General features: G+C 42.9%; 2 protein-coding genes across 2 annotated transcripts; one reads left to right on the forward strand and one right to left on the reverse strand.

The window, feature by feature from the left end:
- Positions 1-6,277: 6,277 nt before the first annotated feature.
- On the forward strand, positions 6,278-7,813 carry LOC307270409 (uncharacterized protein). Its single transcript, XM_080054291.1, has 2 exons — positions 6,278-6,415; positions 6,582-7,813. The coding sequence occupies exon 2, from the start codon at positions 6,591-6,593 to the stop codon at positions 7,476-7,478; it is 888 nt and encodes a 295-aa protein (XP_079910417.1). The 5' UTR covers positions 6,278-6,415; positions 6,582-6,590; the 3' UTR covers positions 7,479-7,813.
- Positions 7,814-13,634: 5,821 nt separating this feature from the next.
- LOC307270408 (uncharacterized protein) lies at positions 13,635-15,177 on the reverse strand. Its single transcript, XM_080054290.1, has 2 exons — positions 15,091-15,177; positions 13,635-14,857 (listed from the first exon to the last, which is right to left on the reverse strand). Exon 2 carries the CDS (start codon positions 14,846-14,848, stop codon positions 13,961-13,963), a length of 888 nt encoding a protein of 295 aa, XP_079910416.1. The 5' UTR covers positions 14,849-14,857; positions 15,091-15,177; the 3' UTR covers positions 13,635-13,960.
- Between the last annotated feature and the right edge of the window lie 7,672 nt (positions 15,178-22,849).

Genomic DNA, 22,849 nt, shown 5'->3' on the forward strand with positions numbered 1-22,849 from the left:
CAGAGGTCAGAGGACAGAGGGCAGACTCGTTTGAGATCAAATACACTTTTTTAAATACAGTTTATGTCTCCTTTAAACGTGGTGGAAATATTTTTTTCCAATTGATGTGTTTGTTGTGAGTTGTTTGTGTTGTATGTTTTCTACTGGACCTTGAGTCTGATAAAATAGATGATGTGTTTTCTTTTATGTTACTCAGTGCATAAGTTGACGTGGTGAATCTATCTCCAGCCACCTCAAAGTAGTCATGTATGCGTGTGTCAGGTTACGAGAATATATAGGAACTGCTCTGGGAGATTCAGGGACATGACCCCCTAATAAAATATTAGATTTCCCTGAATCTTAATGTGCCTCTGAAGACATTTGTAGAGCAAATATTGGAGAGCATTAGCTTTAAAACCCTGTCAGTCTGTCAGCTATAAACCGGAGAATCAGGTTAAATGTTGTAATGATCCGCTCTACTCTGCTCTGGAATGCACTACCCCCGACATCCGCAACACTGACTCCATATCCCTGTTTAAATCCAAACTCAAAACCCACCTTTTCAAATCTGCATACCCCCCCCCACCCCCTTGATCTTCCCTTCCTCATCACCACATCACCCATTGTCTACTTATTTTAAATTGTTTTTAATTCTATTTGTGTACCTGCCTTGCTTTTTATAATGTATATGTTTTTAAACGTACGGCGACCTTGAGAGTCTTGAAAAGTGCCTCAGAATAAAATGTATTGTAATTATCCACTCTACAATCCATTTAATGATTTTTTCCTTTCCATATTAATAGTCAGCACTTTGTAATATCTTTATTAAACTTCATATTTAATGTCACAGAAAGAGACAAAGAAAACATAAAAAACATGTTGTACTTCAAACTTTTAAGCCACAAAATACAGCGAAGACTGAAATATTTAGTAATAAAAATCACTTGTTGTGCCAGGTGTCATAGGTGTGAAGGAGATCACTCGATGTGTTCCCATGAGGGTTTTTCACTAGTTGAGTGTAATTACTTACTGCTCTGAAAAACAAACCACAATGGATTTGGCAAGACTGATGAGAAAGCTTTGATCATGCGTTCCCATGAAGTGTTTCAACGGTTGAAGCTATGATCATTAATCAGCTTTTCATTTACTGCCAGAACATGTCTGGGCATCTAGTTTGTTAACTGTTTGTTATTCCGTGTGTAGAAACATTTCAAACTCAGTTCTTTCTTCATATCTGTATTTACGTCATTCAATTTCACAGATAATAATTTTAACAACAAAGCAAGCAAAGCCCAAAATATTATTCACTAAAAATCAATATTTCCCCCGTTTATCCCATGTTTTCCCCATTATGTTCTTGTTGCATGTTTGTCTCCCCTGTCTGTCAGTGTGTGTCTGGGCGTGGCTCACCTACATTCTGCTCTCCAGCTAAACTCCTCCCACCTGCAGTTCATTCACTCTGATTGACAGCTAACTGATTTAAACCGGTCCGTCCCATCCAGTCTTTGCCAGTTTGTTGTGAAACCTTCAGTGTGAACTCGGGATGAGCCTGAATACGAATAGGAATTCGTAAAAGCACGTTTAATGAGATAGATACAGATATTTATTTATTCCCAACCAGCCTCTTTATTCATATTTAAAAAAACATATATACTATAGTGTTTGCATCTATTCATACAGTGTAATTTTAGTTTTGGCCCTGTTTGTTTGAGAATTGATTATAAGATTCTGTTGATTGCTTAATAGGCTATGGCCTGGGCCTAGACTATATCTGCCACCTTTTGACGCCATATGAACCTGTGTGCTGTGTTACATCCTCAGGCTCTTCTGGCTCTCTGTCCAGGCCTAAAGGAGACCAAGCCTTTTCCTGCAGGGCCCCAAGGCTCTGGAAGGCCCTGCCTGAGACATAAGGCTGCCACTGTCTTCTTTAAAGTCTCATTTAAAAAGTGGATAGCCCAGTGTGACTGTATTTGATCCTTTGGGTTTTTGCTTGACTTGTGTTTTATCTGGTATTTAATTTGATTTATTTTTGTTTTATTGAAATCTACACCCGTAAGGCCCTTTGTACTACTACTGTTTGATAAGTGCTTTATAAATAAAGCTTATAGTTGGCCTACATCGGGGGCGCCTTTAGCTCAGTCGGTAAGGCGTCCCCCTCCCGGGCCGTGCCCAGCAGTAGACCCGGGTTTGATTCCCACCTGCGGTCGTTCTCTGCATGTCACTCCCCTCTCTGCCCCATTTCACCTCTGTCTCTCTGCACTATCAAATAAAGCATAAAAAATGCCCAAAAAATATCTTTAAAAACAAAAATGGTTGGCCTACATCCTGTAATGATTCTCGTGAATTTCTGCCTTATTTTTGGAATCCTGCCTTAACTTATATAGTGCTTTTATCCAAAGCACTTTACATAGTTTGTCTCATTCATTCATACACACACACACACACACACACACACACACACACACACACACACACACACACACACACACACACACACACACACACACACACACGCTCACATTCGCGCCTCACGTGACAGCTTAAAGCTTAAAATACCTTAGGAGTATATGACATGCGTTCTTTCCCCTCGTTTGGTACGTAGATTGTGATGTGTTCAAGTGCCGTCAGTAAAAATTTGTATTCGGCGGAGGTAGCGTCATAGTGATTTATTCAATGTAATCTTGTAAAATGTATAAAAACTGTAACACCGGAAGGTAGTACCGTATACTGGGGTCTCATTTGGGGAAGGTTTAAAGGTATTAAAACATGGATACCACCCAACCCTGCTGTCCAGCCACGTCCAGCCACGTCCAGCCTCTCCTAGTGTGTCTCTGTGGATCATCCCCCCCCCCCCCACGTCCAGCCTCTCCTAGTGTGTCTCTGTGGATCACCCCCCCCCAGCCTCTCCTAGTGTGTCTCTGTGGGTCACCCCCCCCCACGTCCAGCCTCTCCTCGTGTGTCTCTGTGGATCACCCCCCCCCCCACGTCCAGCCTCTCCTAGTGTGTCTCTGTGGGTCACCCCCCCCCCCCCAGCCTCTCCTAGTGTGTCTCTGTGGATCACCCCCCCCACGTCCAGCCTCTCCTAGTGTGTCTCTGTGGGTCACCCCCCCCACGTCCAGCCTCTCCTAGTGTGTCTCTGTGGATCACCCCCCCCACGTCCAGCCTCTCCTAGTGTGTCTCTGTGGATCACCCCCCCCCCACGTCCAGCCTCTCCTAGTGTGTCTCTGTGGATCACCCCCCCCCCCCACGTCCAGCCTCTCCTAGTGTGTCTCTGTGGATCACCCCCCCCCACGTCCAGCCTCTCCTAGTGTGTCTCTGTGGATCACCCCCCCCCACGTCCAGCCTCTCCTAGTGTGTCTCTGTGGATCACCCCCCCCCCACGTCCAGCCTCTCCTAGTGTGTCTCTGTGGATCACCCCCCCCTCCCCCCACGTCCAGCCTCTCCTAGTGTGTCTCTGTGGATCACACTCCCCCCCCCTCCCACGTCCAGCCTCTCCTAGTGTGTCTCTGTGGGTCACCCCCCCCCCCCAGCCTCTCCTAGTGTGTCTCTGTGGATCACCCCCCCCACGTCCAGCCTCTCCTAGTGTGTCTCTGTGGATCACCCCCCCCCCACGTCCAGCCTCTCCTAGTGTGTCTCTGTGGATCACCCCCCCCTCCCCCCCATGTCCAGCCTCTCCTAGTGTGTCTCTGTGGATCACCCCCCCCCCTCACGTCCAGCCTCTCCTAGTGTGTCTCTGTGGGTCACCCCCCCCCACGTCCAGCCTCTCCTAGTGTGTCTCTGTGGATCACCCCCCCCCCATGTCCAGCCTCTCCTAGTGTGTCTCTGTGGATCACCCCCCCCCTCACGTCCAGCCTCTTCTAGTGTGTCTCTGTGGATCACACCCCCTGCAGTTGGGAGTGCCTGTTTAAATGCCCTGACTAGAATGAACCTGCATTGTGGCACCAGATAACAACTGCTAGATCATATCACTGTTCTTGTGCCAGGTTTAATAGGCGTGGGTGTAACGAAGGACACGCTATCTGTTCTCCCATGAACTGTCAAATTTAATTACTACCTGCTTTGAGCCAAACAATAAATCAGTGTTGATCAATACAAACAAGGCAGACCTGAACAAGAGACACACACCCACATGTGTTTCCCCACAAACTGTTTTAACGGCTCAAGTTATTATTACCGTTATCAAGCTATTCATTCATTGCCAGAAAATGTCTTGGCAACTTTACTTTATCACGTACGTGATGAATCCAGTTTTTAATGACTTTGGCAACTTCGACTGTGTGTTGATCCAAACAGGCGCTGTGAAGACGTGACTTTGGGCATCTGGGAAATGGTGGTTTTAACCTTGTGGAATTAATTCTAGTTTTAACCACTCTTACAGCATTCAAACATTATGAAGTGTCTTCTAACAGGGGACCAAGCTGAGCTATTGTCTGAGAGATAGACTGACACATTAGACATCATTGGGTAGGTGTATTATATTAATAAATAACAAGGAAAAGAACTAGCGGAAATGCCCTCACATTCAAGGCATATTGACGCATAATGAAATAATATAATAACATCTAATCATCTAGTACAGGTCAGGCCAACCTGCGGCTCTTTGCCTAGCTTTGTGCGGCTCTTCAGTTCATATCAAATTTTGTGTTTATAATTTTTCTTAAAGGGCCCCAACTCCTCCCTATCCAGTCAGGTACACTGACTTTTCCGCACAGATACAATTATTGGCAAAAACATATTAAGGAAGTCAGTGTTTCCCAGATGATTTTGGGATACTGTGGCAGGGATACTGGTCCTTGTCCCTGAATAACATTTTTACCGTTTTAAAGTAAAATGCATCAATCAAATAAACTTTAAAGGAAGATTTAGAGGCTAAATCAAATCCTGAGATGCAGAAGGAACATTATTTTTCAGATTTTTCTTAATTAGGCAGCACTCTTTACTCTGCAACTGTAAAAACAGTAGATTGGTCTGCAGACCCATGTTCTATGGTGGAGAGACCCATTTCAACAGATAAAGGGTGGATAGCTACTTTTTATGAACAGCATTTACACACAGAAAGTTTATTCCTGTATGTGTGGGGGCCTTAGAGGCCCCTCATGAAGCCCCTAAGACAGAGTTAATAATGCTGTTGTTTTGCACTTTTTTATTTCTCCCCTACTAGTTGAGGGGGCCATGATGATTTATTTCCTTATATTTAGGATATTCCTTTTTGGAACCTGTTATTGACATGAGTGACTGAGCTCTTTGACTAGACGACACATAAAGTTACTATCAGTATCTCTGGCATAGGGCCCCCTTGAGCCCTTGTGCCCCTGGGCCTGGTAGCATGCACAAGCATTATTTATTTAATTAAAAAAAAAATAATAATAAAATTCAATTGAAACGGGTGAAACATAGTCAAGGCCGCTACTGCATTATCATTTTGGTTGTGTGACATTTACAGTAAATCTGGCTGAGCAGAGGTGTGTGTGTGTGTGTGTGTGTGTGTGTGTGTGTGTGTGTGTGTGTGTGTGTGTGTGTGTGTGTGTGTGTGTATGAGGAAGGGATGGGGGGATGTTCATGTGTACCTGTGTGTACGATGTGGCTCTTAGTCTCTGACTGGTTGGCCATTCCTGATCTAGTAGCTCCACCTGAAACACTTAAAACAGAAAACTTTTAGCCCGATCCCCCAGTACAACCCATGCTGCTAACTCCCCTCAACATGCTAGGCCCCCACTGAACATGCTACTAACTCCCCTCAACATGCTAGGCCCCCACTGAACATGCTACTAACTCCCCTCAACATGCTAGGCCCCCACTGAACATGCTACTAACTCCCCTCAACATGCTACTAACTCCCCTCAACATGCTAGGCCCCCACTGAACATGCTACTAACTCCCCTCAACATGCTACTAACTCACCTCAACATGCTAGGCCCCCACTGAACCAGTTTCAGATCAAATGCAAATATAATATAATTCATGTTCAAATACAGAGAAAACAAATCAACATGTAACAACATTATTCTTTGGAGTGCATACAATTCTAATAGAAAAATAAATGCAATTAATGTGAAATTCTTCTTTTACAATTGATGATACATCATGTTAGGATTTCACTGTGTGTTTGTGTGTGTGGTGTGTGTGTGTGTGTTTGTGTGTGTGTGTGTGTGTGTGTGTGTGTGTGTGTGTGTGGTGTGTGTGTGTGTGTGTGTGTGTGTGTGTGTGTGTTCAACTGTCGTTTGTTTGTACTCATTGAAACAGGTCATGGTGACAAATGCCTTGAGGATATTTTTTTTGGATGACTCATCAACGGTGACAATGGCAGTTACAATGACACAATGAGCCACAGCATCTCTTTTCTCTATATAAAGGAGGCTGACTCTTGGTAGGTGCATCAGAACTCAGCACATCAGTTGACTTCTTGCTGCCTAGCATTCACCCTGTCACCAGACACGTAAGTGTTCAAGAATCTATTTTTTCTATAGACTTTGTTCAGACCTTCATCATTATAATCTTTGTTAAATATTAATTTACCATGTCATTATGATGATCCATTATTGACAAGTTATATTTAACTTTGTGATATTGTGTTTACTCATGGTCTTCCTTCTTGTTTGCAGTTAACCACAATGGGCGACTACGTCACCGACATCTATGTGTCCGTCAATGCACTTGAGGAGCAACAGCTCCAATCACAAGGTTTCTTCATCATCGATGAGAATCTGAACGCGGGGGCCGGAGGAAACCGCGTCTTTCTTTGGTACAAACTAGGAAGCAACTCAAAACCAATCACCAGGATTCAAGCGTCATTCAACGACGAGATGGCCGTGGGGCTGGCGAAAGCCGGGTACCATAAGATCAAAAGAAACCTCAATGAAGGAGCAGGATGCGAATGCAAAGCAATCTACCTGTGGTACTACAAAGGGCGCGGGCAGTACCATACACCCATAGAGGACATCAGTGTCACTACAAATTGCGAGAATGAAGCCCGGAAGTTTAAGAATGGCTGGGAGAGACTGGCCTGTAATCTGAACCGCAAAGTTGGAGGGAAATGGGTCCACATCTGGTTGAGGAGATCCGAGCAAACCTACATCTGTGATGTCGATGCCACTGATTCCTTCGGTGTGGACAAAGACAACTTCAAGGATGGCTACATCCGTGTGGATGAAGATACTAACAGGGGTCCAAGGGGGTCCTTCGTCTTCCTCTGGTACCGTGAGACCACCGACCCCAAGCGTGCTCTAACTGACCTGAAAATCTCCACCGATAACAGCGAGAGAATGAGTTATCAGCAGCAAGGCTACACACCACTGTATGTGAACCTCAACGATCGGAGCGGAGCTGACCAGGTGTACATGTGGTACAAGAAATCCATGGGCGACAATCCCATTATGGGCATGACCCTGATTGTCAATGACGAAACTCTCAAGGATTATGCGAAGTATGGTATCAATGTCATTGATAAAAATCTCAACGCAGGGAACTGCAACACCATGTTCCTGTGCTTTAAAAAATGAGAGCCAGAGAAAGCCGTCCCCATGCCAACACAGCTGAGAATTCTCAACACTCAGTCCCCATCCTCCCCCCAACAAAAAAATAGATAAACAAAATCATTTTGGTGAACGCTTCTTTCAACCTTTCTTTCTGTTTTACTACAGTGTATAAACAATGTGATTCATTACTTAACATGTTTACTACTGGTAATAAGTATCAATGGTGTTTGAATTAAATGTTAAACGTGTTCAAATCAAATTAATCAAACTGTTTCAAATGGCTGTTTATCGTGAAGTTTGAGCTCTGTATCTCTTTGTTCTGCACATTTCCTGCTTAAAAATAAATCAAAAAAGACAAAGTTGAATGTTCAGTGTGTTTGCTTTAGACTGAGTGTCTTCATCTTCTTATTCCCATCACTGTCCTACTGACAACACAGGGCCCACATCTATCACACTGCTAAAAGTAACATTTTTAAACTTTATTGTAAAGTTTATTTAAATTTATCAATTTCAGAAAAATATGTTTAAAAAATCATCCTATAGTAACTTATGCATTTCTTCTAAAGTGAAATGCTCTTTTAGGGAGCCCAAGTTCCTAGATGAATATTGTGCACACACATTTGGAGACTGTTATGTACAAACTATCCTTGGTAATGATAAATAAATAGTTTGATAAAATCCCTTTATGGGGACACATGTCTGTGTATCTCTGAGCTAGCTTTTCACCTAGCACAAAGGCTATCACTAAAGCAGGTAATAACTACACTGAACTAATTAAAACACGTTATAACCTCTGCACAATGTCTGTCATGTTCACCTGCAGCAGAATCTAAATTATCAAATCAGTTTTATTTTGTACAGCCCAATATCACAAATAGACAGTTGCCTCAGTGGGCTTTACATTCCATAAAATGTGTTGTTTTATCGAGGACAATAAGCTAATAACTATACTTCATATTTTAATTAGATATACAGTGTATGTCTTTTCATTGGTTAAACACATGATGAAAACTGCTAGAGTTTAAAGGCAGAATGTCAACGGTTCCTGCCTCTCATATCTTTGGAACGTAAGACATTGCAATCAATATTTCTCTAACAATTATAGGGCCGACATTCAGCAGGGTGATTTATTTGACCGATCACTGATAAAATGAATTAATTAGAAAGTGCACTACTTTGACTCTGCTGCAGCTTTGTTCCTCCCTCTGCTGAGTTTACACTCACCATTCGCTCTGACTTAATGTCTCGCCCACAACACTGTCTGATTGGCTAGATGCCCACGACACTGTCTGATTGGCTAGACGTCACACGAGTAATGGCCAATCAAGACTGATGCCTTGGTGCCACTGATTCATAATAGGTTTGTACGTGATACAGTACTAAGTACTAGTAATATAGCAGTAGCTTCCAAGTTAGCACATAAGATACACAAATCTGAATAATAAAGAGGCTATTTGGGAATAAGAAAATATCTGTATTTATCTCATTATACGTGCTTTTGCAAATTCCTGTTTGGATTCAGTCTCATCCCGAGTTCACACTGAAGGTTTCACAACAAAATGGCAAAGACTGGATGGGAAGGACCGGTTTAAATCAGTTAGCTGTCAATCAGAGTGAATGAACTGCAGGTGGGAGGAGTTTAGCTGGAGAGCAGAGTTTAGGTGAGCCACGCCCAGACACACACTGACAGACAGGGGAGACAAACAGACAGAACAGAGTGGGAAAAACAAGGGACAGACAGGAGAAACACAGCTAGTTGTCAGTTATTATCAGCTATTCATTTAGTGCCAGGAAATATCTTGGCATCTATTATATATTTACTGTATGAGTTATTCTTCATGTAGAAAGATTTCGTGTTTCCATCTTTTCAATGTATGAAAAAGTGTTGCTTTTAGTAATTGTAACATTTTAATTCATTTTCCATAATTTTGCAGTCTCGACTGTTGGTTGGTCCTAACAGCTGTGATGATGATGTCACTTTGATAATTTGGGGATTGTGACAGTGTTTCTCACTGTTTCAGCTCTTTACACATTGAGTCTGCCACCTGTCCCAATCCTTTGACACAGTGAATGAATGAGAGAGATGCAGGAGTCACTAACAGGCCCAGACGCCGTCCTATACGGACCTGGACCTGTCAATCAATCAATTATTTAAGTATTTTAAATTTTGACAAGGCACTTCTACTTTGACCGGTGCAGCTTTTCTAGACTTTACGGTTTAGCACATCAGGAAATCCATTGACCAATTGCATTCGAGTAAAGCCGTCCCACGTGATGCCACTCCCGGCATCAGGCTCACAGACAGACAGAGAGAGAGAGCTATGGGAGAGAACAGTGAACTGGAGACAGACAAATAACTAGACATCGCGCTCTCCCAAAACAAATAACACAACAACTAACACATTTGAGAAAGCCATTCCTTATGAAAAGACAGGCAAGCTCTGGAGAGAGGTAAAGGCAAATGTTTTACCTGGCAAAGGATATTATTTTAAGTTATGACAAAGAGTTTGTTCAAAAGAGTCTGAGGTAAACCATGTCAACATTCTTGTTAATGTTAAAAATTGGTTAAATTGCACACACAGATTAAATCTGGTTTAAAAAGCTAGGCAAGGCAAGGCAAGGCAAGGCAAGGCAAGGCAAGGCAAGGCAAGGCAAGGCAAGGCAAGGTAAGTTTATTTATATAGCACAATTCAGACACAAGGCCACTCAAAGTGCTTTACAGGGGCAAGATTAGAATACATAAAACACATTATAAAACATTTAAAAGCGAATAAAAGAAGCAAATAAAATTAAAATTGCAGGTTAAAATGGAAACAAAAAAGTCTTCAGACTTGATTTAAAAGAACTGAGAGTTGCAGCAGACCTCAAGTTTTCTGGGAGTGTGTTCCAGATTTTTGGTGCATAATAACTAAAAGCTGCTTCTCCTTGTTTAGTCCTAACTCTGGGGACTGTAAGTAGACCTGTCCCAGACGACCTAAGGGCTCTGGGCGGTTCATAACGTATCAGCAGATCAGTAATGTAGGCCTTCTTTGACCTGAATGGTCTGTTTTTTTCTATTTTTTCATGTGCATAAATGTGTTTATTTAACTAAGTTTAGCCTATTACAGGCCTACTAAGACTTGTTAAATAGTCTTAACCAGTATGATAAACTAATGAATCGGGATAGAATCAAGAGTGTGATCCTGCCATAAAAAAGGTGATAGGTTATGGTATTTTTGCCAATAGCGCAGATCATAATTTTATTTTACATGCATTATTTTTTTAATTACTACCTGTGTAGTGGCACTCCGTCTCATTCCTTCTCCTGCGTACCACTTGTTGGAGTCAACTCACAGTGTTTGCAACGCGAGCGAAAAGACGAGACAATGTTCCTTCGTTTTAAAATGTTTACTTGAAAGTCTTCAAAATAAAATACACGTCTTCACATGGTAAAATGCACGGTCTAACGCACGGTCAAAAAACTGTGTAGCTTCCATCAAAGTCAAACTCCAAACTGAATTACGTTACAGCCGTTACCGTTATAACTACACAGTGATGTCATCACGTAAAAATCCAAAAACATAGAAAATAACTTATTTAACATATTACATAATAAATTATGCATTTTAACAGTTGTTACACATTATGAATAATTATGAAATTATTGTTAGCAGTTTTTAACCATTTTAAACTAAATATTTATAATAAATCAATTACTGGCATATTGGCTCTTACAACCTGCTTTGAGTATAAATCAGTATTGATCAAGATAGACCTGAACAAAAGACACCCACAAACTGTTTTAACAGCTCAAGTTATTATTACCGTTATTCAGCTATTCATTCATTGCCAGGAAATATCTTGGCAACTTTACTATGTCACGTACAACTATTTTATGAATCAGTGGCAATAATGTAATAACTGATATAATGTAAAAAGGTTTTTTATTTTGCATCAGTTAAAACAATATGAAGCCAGGAACATATTTTTCTCCTAATGTCCTAGTGTAATAATTTTATTACATTAGAGTGAGTCAATAATTGATGGATCTCAGGGGAAATTTCTTCAATGTAGAATGCAATGAAAGAGCTCTTTCAATAGTGTTTACTGTAATTCAGCTCAGAGTGGATTATGGTGTTTTTGCCACTTCAATGTGGAGGACTGTAACGTGTTTAACTTTGGAATCACCTGCTGCCGTGTAGCTCAGTTGATGGCGGCAGTGGCGGAGTGGGTAGGGAGTTTGCCTCTGGTGTGCAGGGTCGGAGGTTCGATCCCCCTTTTCCCCGCCACATGTCGAAGTGTCCCTGGGCAAGACACTGAACCCCGAATTGCTCCCGATAGTTAGCTTGCACCCTGCGTGGTAGCTGCTGCTATCGGTGTATGAATGAAAACAATGTAAAGCGCTTTGAGTCTGTGGAAAATGGAGATAAAGCGCTATATAAGTCCATTTACCATTTACTCAGTGCTGCCAACTGACACCTGACACTCCTGCTGCTTTTGCATGTCAGCTGCACCAAGGCTTCTGTCTTGATTGGCCGTTACTCGTGTGACGTCTAGCCAATCAGACAGTGTTGTGAGCTTCTAGCCAATCAGACAGTGTTGTGGGCGAGACATTAAGTCAGAGTGAATGGTGAGTGTAAACTCAGCAGAGGGAGGAACAAAGCTGCAGCAGAGTCAAAGTCGTGCACTTTCTAATTAATTCATTTTATCAGTGATCGGTCAAATAAATCACCCTGCTGAATGTCGGCCCTATAATTTGTTAGAGAAATATTGATTTGAGTTCCTCACGTCCCAAAGATATTAGTGAGTCAGGATCCATTGAAATTTGTTATAGTTATTAGTAATTATTTCTGATTAAAACTATAATTATGGGGCGCTCCGGTGGTGTGGTGGGTAGAGCGCGTACCATATGGGCTCAGTCCTTGTCCCAGTGGTCGTGGGTCCGAATCCGACCCGTGGACCATTATTGATTGTCAACTAGGGCCCGACTGACATTGATTTTGGAGTGCTGATGCCGATACCGATTCCGATTATTTACCCTGGCTTTTCCTCCCTATTAACTATCTTACATCTGCACTACTGTCTTTGTTATTATGTGGATGTCTGGATTTTATGTCTTTTATTTTTGTTATTGTTATTTTACCTGTTATTGTACCATTTTTCACCTACTGAATGCACTATAAATAGCACTTTGGTCAGTGCAAACTGTTATAAATGTGCTTTTATAAATACATTTTACTTACTTACTTATAACTCACCTAGGCCCTTTGGCACAAATCACCCCAACCCCAGCATTTTGGATAATAAGCATGATGCAGCAATTTAGGACTTACAGCGTGTTAACTGTATAGACTCAAAGTGTAGCATACTAAAGCACTAAAACATGTGTCAAAGGTTTTCAAATGTGTCTATAATTGTTCAGACACAATAATCAAAAAAACCTTGATCATAGAAATTTTACTTTGAAAGGCAAAAAACTGTTTTTTTTTAGCTTTAATGTGCTTATATCTTATTCCATGTTTCTCCCTTCTTTACAGGATGAGTCAAATGGATGGCTCTTTCAAAAATATGTGGTCACATTTCCAATTTCTTCTATGGTGGCACTACTTCCCCGCTGGCACAACTCACCCCACTCTCCCATACTATATATATGATTATAATATACAGTATAGCTATAGTATAGTTATTTAGCTTATTGTCCTCGATAATGCAACATATTTTATAGTCTGCTGCAGGTAAACATGACAGACATTGTGCAGAGGTTATGAAAAGTGTTTTAGTGACTTAATTAGTTATTACCTGCTTTAGTGATAGCCTTTGTGCTAGGTGAATAGCTAGCTCAGAGATACAGTCACACAGACATGTGTCCCCATAGAGGGATTTTATCAAACTATTAATTTGTTATTACCAATGATAGTTTGTACAGAACAGTCTCCAAATGTGTGTGCACAATATTCATCAAGGATATACAATTAACCAACTTGGGAGCCCTCTTGCCCTCCCTTAAATAGCATTTTACTTTAGAAGAAATGCCGAAGTTACTTGAATTGTGCAACAAATTTAAAATCTACTTTTTCTAGCACAATAAACATTTTACTTTTAGCAGTGTGATAGATGTGGGCCCTGTGTTGTCAGTAGGACAGTGATGGGAATAAGAAGATGAAGACACTCAGTCTAAAGCAAACACACTGAACATTCAACTTTGTCTTTTTTGATTTATTTTTAAGCAGGAAATGTGCAGAACAAAGAGATACAGAGCTCAAACTTCACGATAAACAGCCATTTGAAACAGTTTGATTAATTTGATTTGAACACGTTTAACATTTAATTCATACACCATTGATACTTTTTACCAGTAGTAAACATGTTAAGTAATGAATCACATTGTTTATACACTGTAGTAAAACAGAAAGAAAGGTTGAAAGAAGCGTTCACCATTTTTTTTGGGGGGGGGAGGGGGGCCTCGACGACAACTGAGTGTGGAGAATTCTCAGCAGTGTTGGCATGGGGACGGCTTTCTCTGGCTCTCAATTTTTAAAGGCCAGGAACATGGAGTTGCAGTTCCCTGCATTGAGATTTTTATCAATGACTTTGACACCATTCTTCGCATATTCCTGGCAAGTATTGTCATTGACAATCACGGTCATGCCCTCAATGGGATTGTCGCCTCTGCTTTTCTTGTACCACATGTACACCTGGCCAGCTCCGCTCTGATCGTTGAGGTTTGCATACAGTGATGAGTAGCCCTGCTGCTGATAACTCTGTCTCTCGGTGTTATCGGTGGAGATTTTCAGGTCAGTGAGCGCCTGCTCGGGGTTGGTGGTCTGACGGTACCAGAGGAAGACGAAGGACCCATTGGGACCCCTGTTAGTATCTTCATCTATACGGATGTAGCCATCCTTGAAGTTGTCTTTGTCCACACCGAAGGAATCAGTGGCATCGACATCACAGATGTAGGTTTGCTCTGATCTCTTCATCCAGATGTGGATCCAATCCCCTCCAACTTTGCGGTTCAGATCACAGGCCAGTCTCTCCCAGCCATTCCTAAACTTACGGGCTTCATTTACGGAATTTGTAGTGACACTGATGTCCTCTATGGGTGTATGGAACCGCCCGCGCCCTTTGTAGTACCACAGGTAGATTTCTTTGCATTCGCATCCTGCTCCAGAATTGAGGTTTCTTTTGATCTTATGGTACCCGGCTTTCCCCAGCCCCACGGCCATCTCGTCGTTGAATGACGCTTGAATCCTGGTGATTGGTTTTGAGTTGCTTCCTAGTTTGTACCAAAGAAAGACGCGGTTTCCTCCGGCCCCCGCGTTCAGATTCTCATCGATGATGAAGAAACCTTGTGATTGGAGCTGTTGCTCCTCAAGTGCATTGACGGACACATAGATGTCGGTGACGTAGTCGCCCATTGTGGTTAACTGCAAACAAGAAGGAAGACCATGAGTAAACAGAATATCACAAAGTTAAAAGCTTGACTCGTCACCATATTAAAATATAACTAGTCAAAAATTGATCACCATAATGACATAGGAAATTAATATGTGCATGCATACTGCCCCATTTACACTATTAACAAAGATCATAATGGATGAAGGTCTGATTTAAAAATTTAAAAAAGTCAATAGAAAAAAAAATATTCTTGAACACTCACTTGTCTGGTGACAGGGTGAATGCTAGGCAGGAAGAAGTCAACTGATGTGCTGAGTTCTGATGCACCTACCAAGAGTCAGCCTCCTTTATATAGAGAGAAGAGATGCTGTGGCTCATTGTGTAATCCCTACCTTTTGATGAGTCATCCAACAAAATGTCCTCAAGGTATCTGTCGCCATGACATGTTCTAATGAGTCTTATTGAGTTTCTACCTGCTTTGGGCCAAATAAATGACAGGTGGCTTGGCAGGACTTCAGAGAAGAAAAGTTGATTAAGTAAAAAGAGCAGGACCTCACAACCCTCTATGTGCAGTCGAACTCTCTCTCTCTCGTTTGTCCATTGATTTCGATGATGACGTCGACTTTTAAACTGTTTGTAAAGTTTTAAATAAATAAAAACATGCTTTATAGCCGAAAACAGCACTACCACTTTCAACAGACAGAGTAACTGCATAGTCCCTTATGCCTCGTTTCCACCGAGTAGAGCGGGTCGGATCGGAGCGGTTCGGTCCGGGTAGCTTTTCATTTGCCAAAAGTTGGGTAGGGTACGGTTTAAGCGCACCTAACCGCTCTGAGCCGCTCCTAATTTCGGGTGGGGGGGGGGTACCAGCCGCCTGAAAGGGTGCCGAAAAGGCGTAGCTACACATGCCGTCCGTTTATTGGTCGAAAGAATCATTTCCGCCGTGTGTAGTCACCTCGGCAAGAGTGAAGAGAGTCTTGTGTTTTAGCGAAAATGTGAGCACAGCACTGTTTATTGTGTGGTGTTTTTCCTCGTCATTAAATTAATCAGTTGGCTACACTGTGTCCCATAGTCACGTAGCTGCCGCAGCCAGCGCTGTTCGCTCACTGTCTCTATCAGTTGCACCGAGCCGTCTCTGTGCGTTTACGCTTACAACAACACGGGGGGGAATAAATAAAGAAGCGGCTGGTTTGACCAAGCAAAAACGGGAGACCGCTGGCTTGACCACAGTTGTTCCACAGCCCAATAGTTTGACCCATATTCTGGCGGCGGCTATAGCAGTCCAGCCTAAACCCGGCCTACCAGTAAGCTGTCCCGCTCTGAGCCGCTCCGACCCGACCCGCTCTACTCGGTGGAAACGAGGCATTACATGTGGAAATGTGGTTCAATATAAGTGTCTAGTGTTATGTAGGATTTCTTTGGGAGAAATATGAATTCATGTTAGGACCACCAAGGCTTTCTGTTTCAAAGTGGTTCTTCTGACACATTAGTCATTATTGCACGGATATGGTCCCAACAAACACAAAGGCTCCAGCTGTGTAGCGATGTTAGCTCTACCTAGCATGCTGTGTAGCGATGTTAGCTCTACCTAGCTTGGTGATGAATGTTCCACTCTGTGTTTGTCTGCACCGTTTCAAGAAATGAGCTGGGGATCGAAGCAAAATAATCTCCACCAAAGTTTTCACTCTCAAATGGATTTAAGGGAAAAGATCTTATACATTTGGGGGGCGGCTGAAATCCTGTGTGTTTAGTGCCCATGTTCATTGTGAATAAGGTCATGTGCCTCTGCTCCATTGGTGGACTAATACAATGGCCACACAGACAGAGGCTGGGCTGCTGGTTCAGTGGGGCCCTAGTATGTTGAGGTGAGTAAGAAAGCAGCATCGGTTGTATTGGTGGTTCGGGCTAAAACGTTAATATTGCCTGTCTTATGGGTCAGTCTGTCTCTGACAAAAGTTCAGCTTGCACCCTCTGTGGTAGCTGCTATCAGTGTATGAGTGTCTGTGTGTGTGTAAATGAGACAAACTACGTTAAGTGCTTTGGATAAAAGCACTATATAAGTGCAGCCCAGTCCAAAAATACAGAGTTCAGGCAGGATCCAAAAATAGGTCAGAAATTCACGAGAATCATTACAGGAAGTAGACCAAGTTCCCACTGAATAATAACAAGATTTATTTATTTAAAGCACTTTCCAGTGTATTTAAAAGTGTTTTTGATTGTATTGCCTCAAAAAAAAGACTGGATGGGACGGACCGGTTTAAATCAGTTAGCTGTCAATCAGAGTGAATGAACCGCAGGTGGGAGGAGTTTAGCTGGAGAGCCGAATGTAGGTGAGCCACGCCCAGACACACACTGACAGACAGGGGAGACAAACATGCAACAAGAACATAATGGGGAAAACAAGGGACAAACAGGGGAAACATTGATTTTTAGTGAATAATATTTTGGGCTTTGCTTGCTTTGTTGTTAAAATTATTATCTGTGAAATTGAATGATGTAAATACAGATATGAAGAAAGAACTGAGTTTGAAATGTTTCTACACACGGAATAACAAACAGTTAACAAACTAGATGCCAAGACATGTTCTGACAGTAAATGAAAAGCTGATCAATGATCATAGCTTCAACCGTTGAAACACTTCATGGGAACGCATGATCAAAGCTTTCTCATCAGTCTTGCCAAATCTATTTATGTCTAGCAGCAGAGCTAACGTTAGCTTCATGCAGGCTGATGTCTAGCAGCAGAGCTAACGTTAGCTTCATGCAGGCTGATGTCTAGCAGCAGAGCTAACGTTAGCTTCATGCAGGCTGATGTCTCTAGCAGCAGAGCTAACGTTAGCTTCCTGCAGGCTGATGTCTCTAGCAGCAGAGCTAACGTTAGCTTCATGCAGGCTGATGCCTAGCAGCAGAGCTAACGTTAGCTTCATGCAGGCTGATGTCTAGCAGCAGAGCTAACGTTAGCTTCATGCAGGCTGATGTCTCTAGCAGCAGAGCTAACGTTAGCTTCATGCAGGCTGATGTCTAGCAGCAGAGCTAACGTTAGCTTCCTGCAGGCTGATGTCTAGCAGCAGAGCTAACGTTAGCTTCCCTGTCACTGGAGCTAGACTCATGTTGGGTGCGTTTAAAAAAACAAGGATATTTTTACTGCTTTTCAGACGGCTGGGGTCGACTTTGTTCAATTTATCATTTACTCGGTCGCTTTTGGATGTATTTGCACTTTACGCGTGTAGCTCTCTTCTCTGTCTCTCTGACTGAGGGTGTGTGTGAGCGTGTGTGTGTGTGTGTGTGTGTGTGTGTGTGTGTGTGTGCGTGTGTGTGTGTGTGTGTGGGTGTATGTGTGTCGTCGGTTGAGCCCCGCCCTTCACAAAACTCAAGAGGAGAGAGCAAAGCAACTCAGTGACACTACCTGCACATGAAGTAGATAAAAAACAAAAGCGTTTAGTTTGTTACGTGACATAGTAAAGTTGCCAAGATATTTTCTGGCAATGAATGAATAGCTTAATAACGGTAATAAAAACTTGCAAAACAGTTTGTGGGAAAACACATGTGGGTGTGTGTGTCTTGGTCTGTCATTCATAATGATTTATCAACTCTTCATGAGAGAACAGATAGCGTGTCCTTCATTACACCCACGCCTATTAAATCTGGCACAAGAATAGTGATATGATCTAGCAGCTGTTATATGTGGGCTACACTCACGGACCTATAAAGGATACACTGTGTCCCGCTGCTACGATGTCACTATAGTTAGCCTGTAGCTTCTGCGGCCCGCGCTGTTTGCTCACTGTCTCTGTCGGCTTGCACCAAGCTGTCTCTGTGCAAAAAAATTACCGGCCTAATACGCTCGCAACACGGGGGAATAAATATATAAGCGGCCGGTTTGGCCAAGCAAAAACGAGAGACCGCTGGCTTGACCACAGTTGTTCCACAGCCCAATACTTTGACCCAGGGCTGGACTGGGACAAAAAATCGGCCCTGGCATTTTTGGCCATGGTAGCTCACCATGATTATTTATACGATATGCGGAGGCAGGGGCGTTGTACCACTTTCTGGGCCCCTATACAGGAAGTCCCGATGGGCCCTCTGAGAGGCGGTCTTACAATACAAACATGTAAAAGCTGTTTGTCTTTAGTCCAAAACCTATGAGTGACTGGTCCCTCTCTGAGCCAGATAACAACACAATGTTTCTATTGATGAATGAGCAAATCATTACACGTACTTGAACACAACCCCTGGTCTAATGACTCTTAATAACCATGCACACACACAGTGTTTCTCACAGAAATTTTGGAGACTGTGTCGTGGACCCTGGACCTTCTAGGGGGTTCTGGGGGAATGCTCCCCCGGAAGATTTTTTTTTAAATGTTAAAGTAAAATTCATCAATCTGGTGCACTTTGAGGAGAAAACTAAGGCTAAATCAACTGTTTCCTATGTAAGCTATTTAGCACTATTTTCTGGAATAATTAATAGACACAGAATGACCAAAAAGCAGAAAGAAGAAATGTACATGTTTAAAAAATCCAGTCAGCTTCGGGAATTTTTTTACCTTTGTTTGTATTTTTTAATGGCCCAATATAGGCCCCTGATCTTCGTAGCCCCGAACAATGTTATTTAAAAAATGTACTGACGAATGAAAGGCCCCTGATATCCGTTTTTTTCTTCCTAAATAATATTTTTCAGGGCCTTCAAAGATCAGGGGCCTATAATAAGCCAGTAAATTTTTTATTTTTTTTTAAATAAGTTTTTTTTTTTTGGGTGCAGCCCCCCTCTGCCTTGGGCCCCCCAAGCCTGTCCGCAGTCCGACGGCCCTGAACGTAACTGACCATCGTCAGATGCTCAAAATTACCGAGTAGAAGTTGAATGCGTGATAATACAATTCAATGCAGCCTCTGAATGGGCGGCCCTCTGCTGTGTGTGTGATTGGGCCAGGCCCAGCCTAGAACCATTCTGAGTAATGGCCTGGGACAAAGTTTTATTTAACTTTCAGGTGAAGTTGACAGCCTGCACACACATTTATATGTCCATGGCACTCCCGAGAGGGAAGGGACCTCGGCCCTCGGCTGTGTGACTTGGCCGGGCCGGGCCGAGTCACACAGCCGAGGGTCCATTTAAAAAAAAAAAAAAAAAGATTTACATTTTTTTATTTTATTTTTTTTTTGGACCCGGCCCGGCCCAAAATGTCTGCCGGCCCACCGGGCATTGCCCGGTACGCCCGATGGCCAGTCCAGCTCTGCTTTGACCCATATTCTGGTTTGTGTTGTCGGTTGAGCCCCGCCCTTCACAAAACACAAGAGGAGAGAGCAAAGCAACTCAGTGACACTACCTGCACATGAAGTAGATAAAAAACAAAAGTGTTTAGTTTGTTACGTGACATAGTAAAGTTGCCAAGATATTTTCTGGCAATGAATGAATAGCTTAATAATGGTAATAATAACTTGAGCTGTTAAAACAGTTTGTGGGAAAACACATGTGGGTGTGTGTCTCTTGGGCAATAATTGAATTTGAACACCTGCAAAAGTGAGAAATCACCATTTCCCAGATGCCCAAAGTCATGTCTTCACAGCGCTTGTTTGGATCAACCAACAGTCGAGGTTGCCAAAGTTTTATACGATATTTAGCCATAACTTGAGCCATTGAGCAACAAACTTTGTGGGAATACACATGTGGGTGTGTGTGTCTTGTTCAGTTCTGTCTCGTTTGGATCGATCCATAATGATTTATTGACTCATAATGTTTGTTTCGCTCAAAGCAGATAGTAAGTAAAATTGGCAGTTCATTACACCCACGCCTATTAAACCTGGCACAAGAACAGTGATATGATCTAGCAGTTGTTATCTGGTGCCACAATGCAGGTTCATTCTAGTCAGGGCATTTAAACAGGCACTCCCAAGTGACATACTTCAGAAAATCTGAAGGGGGCAGATGATGAAGTGTCCCTGTACCCCAAATTGCTCCCAATGGTTATCTTTATCTAAGAGCCTAGGTTTTGTTTCAACATTAACGGGGACACAGTAAATGGGGGATCCAGGGTACCTCCCCCATATCTATCTCATTATACCTGCTTTTACGAATTCCTATCAGGATTCAGTCTCATCCCGAGTTCACACTGAAGGTTTCACAACAAACTGGCAAAGACTGGACGGGAAGGACCGACTTTAATCAGTTAGCTGTCAATCAGAGTGAATGAACTGCTGGTGGGAGGAGTTTAGCTGGAGAGCAGAATGTAGGTGAGCCACGCCCAGACACACACTGACAGACAGGGGATATGAACAGACAGAACAGAGTGGGGAAAACGGGACAAACAAAAATTCACTACAATTACACTGTAAGAATAGATGCAGAAACTAACATTTACTCTACCACTATAGCAATGCCTGCTGGGTATGGAAGGTAGAGGTGATGTGTGCGGAGCATCTCTCTCATTCACTCACTGTGTGGAACTGTTTGGGAGGACAGGTGGCACACTCAAAGAAAAATAATGCCATTCCCAATTCATCTCAACACTAATGATTACTATGAACTAAAAAATGCATAATGTTGCTTAAAAAAAGTAAGTAATGCCCGTTATGCAAAATATTCTGAAAAATACTCTAATGTGCAAAGCATACAGGTTAGGCCGACAATTTGGCTTTCCTCAGGTGTATTTAGATAATGTGACCCATGACCCTTATCTAGTTTCGGCGCATTACATGGAAAGAAGGGTGTATCACAAAAGGTGGCCTTGCTAGATCACCATGTTAACTTAGGCTGCACGGCTAACCTGCTCAGACCTGCTTTTGTTCATAGTTTGAGATAAGAATCGTCTCTTAAACTGTATCGTAACATTGGTTTACCACCTCTAGTGTATGAGCGGGGATCCTTACAGTCCATGACAGGGACTCATACTGTCCAATGCACAGGGGAAATAGGGTAAGGTCAAGCGCCGCGCCACCTTTAACCTAGCCAGTGACCACCTAAAACCCTAGCCAGTGACCATCTAAAACCCTAGCCAGTGACCACCTAAAACCCTAGCGAGTGACCACCTTTAAACCCTGGCCAGTGACCACCTAAAACCCTAGCCAGTGACCATCTAAAACCCTAGCCAGTGACCACCTAAAACCCTAGCCAGTGACCAGTGACCACCTTTAACCCTAGCCAGTGACCACCTTTAAACCCTAGCCAGTGACCACCTTTAAACATAGCCAGTGACCACCTAAAACCCTAGCCAGTGACCACCACCTAGCCAGTGACCACCTAAAACCCTAGCCAGTGAGCACCTAAACCCCTAGCCAGTGACCACCTAAAACCCTAGCCAGTGACCATCTAAAACCCTAGCCAGTGACCACCTAAAACCCTAGCCAGTGACCACCTTTAAACCCTAGCCAGTGACCACCTAGCCAGTGACCACCTAGCCAGTGACCACCTTTAAACCTAGCCAGTGACCACCTTTAAACCTAGCCAGTGACCATCTTTAACCCTAGCCAGTGACCACCTTTAAACCTGGCCAGTGACCATCTTTAACCCTAGCCAGTGACCACCTAAAACCCTAGCCAGTGACCACCTAAAACCCTAGCCAGTGACCACCTAAAACCCTAGCCAGTGACCACCTTTAAACCAGTGACCACCTTTAACCCTAGCCAGTGACCACCTTTAACCCTAGCCAGTGACCACCTAAAACCCTAGCCAGTGACCACCTTTAACCCTAGCCAGTGACCACCTAAACCCTAGCCAGTGACCACCTAAAACCCTAGCCAGTGACCACCTTTAAACCTGGCCAGTGACCACCCTGACTAAGACATTTCTTACAGTGCACTGGGGAAATAGGGTAAGGTCCCACACAAAGCCAGGAAGCATGCTGTTAACGCAGTCAAGAGGCTGCTACAGTGACTGACGCGACATTTTCCTGTTTCTTCAAAATAAAAGTCAACTCACGTCTTGCCAGTTTAATGATTTTAATGTGAAGGTGCAGCTGCAGGAAATGCTCAGTCTGCATTAGCAGTAACTTAACCTGGATCTGTGCACCTCTACTGACTGTTCCTGC

This window comes from Ammodytes marinus (assembly GCF_949987685.1).
Source record: "Ammodytes marinus genome assembly, contig: scaffold_76, whole genome shotgun sequence".
NCBI classification, from domain to species: Eukaryota; Metazoa; Chordata; class Actinopteri; order Uranoscopiformes; family Ammodytidae; genus Ammodytes; species Ammodytes marinus.

Bases quoted from the DNA above. Each gene is read 5' to 3' on its own strand.
- LOC307270409 (XM_080054291.1), top strand. From the start codon at position 6,591: ATGGGCGACTACGTCACCGACATCTATGTGTCCGTCAATGCACTTGAG.
- LOC307270408 (XM_080054290.1), bottom strand. From the start codon at position 14,848: ATGGGCGACTACGTCACCGACATCTATGTGTCCGTCAATGCACTTGAG.